A 2699-nucleotide genomic window follows, 5' to 3' on the forward strand; every position below is an offset into this window, starting at 1 on the left:
GTTCATAATGAGCTCTGGGAACGGGGAGTGGAATAAAAATGAAAACTTTAGTCACATTCCCTCAAGCACTAACATTGGTGCGAGAATTTCTGCTGCAATCAGAAAGCCACTTCCTCTGACGTAAGGTCCTCCACACATCTGGATCTTGCCACATCCTCCGATATGACACTATTCATGATGGCTAGGCGGGCTGAAGCTGCCCGATTCCAGACGCTCACACAGTCAGAGCCGGGAGTGCAGGTCGTCCGAGGTGGGTGGGTGGGCAGGCCCTCCTGCGCGGATTCTGCGGCTCCGGGGTCCTGGGGCGGCTGTGGGATTCTCCGGGTGGGGGCCCATTCCTACTGTGCTGCGCTTTTTCACCTCCAAAGCGCACACACACTGCAGGGTCCAATGCTGCGCACCCCCGAGCCTGCCTGGGGCGACCTCACCTAAAGGGACACGCACGCTAGCGCCCACTGGCTCCAGGGATGGTAAGAGAGGTGGCGGGGATCTGGCGAACCAGAGCTGGCCTGGCCCGGCCCCGCCCCGCCCCGCCCCGCCCCGCCCCCGCCGACAGGCCCCACCCACCCCGCCAACGACCAGGCCCCGCCACCCCGCCCCGCGAGCCCAGCTCATTCCGCAGTAGCACCTCCTCCCGAACCCGCCGGCGGTGCGTGTCGTTGCTGCCCCTTCTCCGTCACCGCTGCCGCCATGCCCGGAGGTCTCCTTCTCGGGGACGAGGCTCCCAATTTCGAGGCCAATACGACCGTCGGCCGCATCCGTTTCCACGACTTTCTGGGAGACTCGTAAGTGGCCACCCCGTCGCCCTGCCCTGGCCTCGGGCTGCGCTCCCATCTGAAGGTGTCTCCCCTGCGTCTTCTCCCTTCGTCCTCCGGCCGCGCAGTGCCTGCCCGCCGCCACTTCCCCGCACCGGTTCCTGCACGTGCCTCTCACTGTGCGTCCCCTGCCCCGCGGCGGCCACTGGGTTCCCTCCCGCGTCCCGCCCCAGCATGGCCAGCCTGGCTCCAGGCGGGGAAGGGGGAGGGGAAAGAAATTGGGTTTCCGCAGGTCCCGGGACCCGGAGCGCGGTGCGGAGCAGGGTTTGTTGCTGTTTAACTCGGTTTGTAAATTGTGCAAGTAGCACGTCCAGCCAGGCCCGGTGGGGACTGAAACCGGCGGCCTCGGCGGTCACCTCCCGGGACTCCTGCCTGGACTCGGCCCCCTCCCTGCCTCTGTTCTGGAACTTGCTCCCGGGGGAAGGTGGGTGTGAGTCCGGGGACTCTGCTGCTGGCAGAAGGCCTCTGCCTGCTGCCTGGGATTTGCAGGTTTCTTGGCGCAAAATGTAAAGTTTAAAGCCACCAGCTGCCGGATAAGTGGCCGGAAGACTTTTTGGCCACAGCCTCCTTCAGTGGCCAGGATAAGATTTGATAAGAACTTTGGGAGGAACCAAGAACACTCTGTGCATAGGTGTGTCCTTCATTCCAGAACTTGCAACACTGTGAGGGCAGGGCTTTCTGAGGCTGTCCAGTTGCAGCGACCTCTTCTTGCCAGGACACATGTACCTCTGCTCCCCGTGACCCTTTGTTTCCCAGTGGTGTGCCCCTCCCCCTCGCCTTGCTTCCAGCAGCACATGGCCTGGCTGGAGCTATACAAATTGGTGACCTGTTATCTGGCAATCAGACCATTATGACTAAATCATACCATTAGGAGTAAATTGCTGTCACCCTGGTTTTATAGCTCCTGGATCTGCAGACGTTAAGTTGCTCAGTTTCAATCAGAAACTTCCCAGACATGTCTAGTTACATTATGGTTCTGAAGTTCAGGAGCCCTCTGGTCTTCTGAGGCTTAACAATTCCTCCCTGGGTTTGAATCCTTTTATATGTGGTATCCAGGTATGTATATATAGAGAGAAGGAAGTTTTTGAGATTAACCAACGATTGGACAGGGCTGTTCAGAGAACCTGGGAGAGACTCTATACCTTAGGCCCGTGGTCGGCAAACTGCGGCTCGTGAGCCACATGCGGCTCTTTGGCCCCTTGAGTGTGGCTCTTCCTAAGCCTTAGGAGTACCCTAATTAAGTTAATAACAATGTACCTACCTATATAGTTTAAGTTTAAAAATTTGGCTCTCAAAAGAAATTTCAATCGTTGTACTGTTGATATTTGGCTCTGTTGACTAATGAGTTTGCCGACCACTGGGCCTAACCCAATTATTGAATCATATTGAAAATGCTTTTCAAAGATGCTCAACAATTACAAACAAAGGAAGGTATTGAATAGGCCCCTTGTTGAGTGTCTTTTTCCCTAATTGTTTGATAATTAAACAATGATCTGTAATGCATGGATGATCTGTGAATTTCAACCCCTCAAACAATGTTCTAATGGGATTGGTCAAAACTGCATGACAGTCACTTCAAAGGTGGTCATCAGAGTTCTGATGTCATTGACAAACTGCACATGCATCAAGACTTCTTTTGGCTCAATAACATATATCATGAATGTATGAATACACACATACATATGCACATTTTATGTGCAAAATATATAAAATATGTTTCATGAAACTGGCATGACCATTAGTGTAAAGGGTTAATGCCTTCTTAATTTTCTTCTAAAACATTTTTCTCCCTCCTTTTAGATACCTTTTTGTCCAGTTCCAATCTCACCTCCCCTTGGATAACCACTCTGTTAATAATACCCTTTTTCATGCTAAAAAGAATTT

The 2699-nt window shown here is 53.4% G+C and overlaps 1 protein-coding gene across 2 annotated transcripts in view; it reads left to right on the forward strand.

The window, feature by feature from the left end:
* The first annotated feature begins 598 nt into the window (after window positions 1-598).
* PRDX6 (peroxiredoxin 6) overlaps window positions 599-2699 on the forward strand; it is a 9786-nt gene continuing 7685 nt past the window's right edge. Inside the window, exon 1 of one of the 2 annotated variants that reach the window (XM_006088916.2) lies at window positions 599-785. In XM_006088916.2, the coding sequence (XP_006088978.1) occupies window positions 691-785 (95 nt within the window). In that variant the 5' untranslated portion in view covers window positions 599-690. The remainder of the gene's footprint in view (window positions 786-2699) is intronic. The other variant, XM_014456020.2, reaches the window with a different exon arrangement.

This window comes from Myotis lucifugus, unplaced genomic scaffold, assembly GCF_000147115.1.
Source record: "Myotis lucifugus unplaced genomic scaffold, Myoluc2.0 scaffold_54, whole genome shotgun sequence".
Classification (NCBI taxonomy): domain Eukaryota; kingdom Metazoa; phylum Chordata; class Mammalia; order Chiroptera; family Vespertilionidae; genus Myotis; species Myotis lucifugus.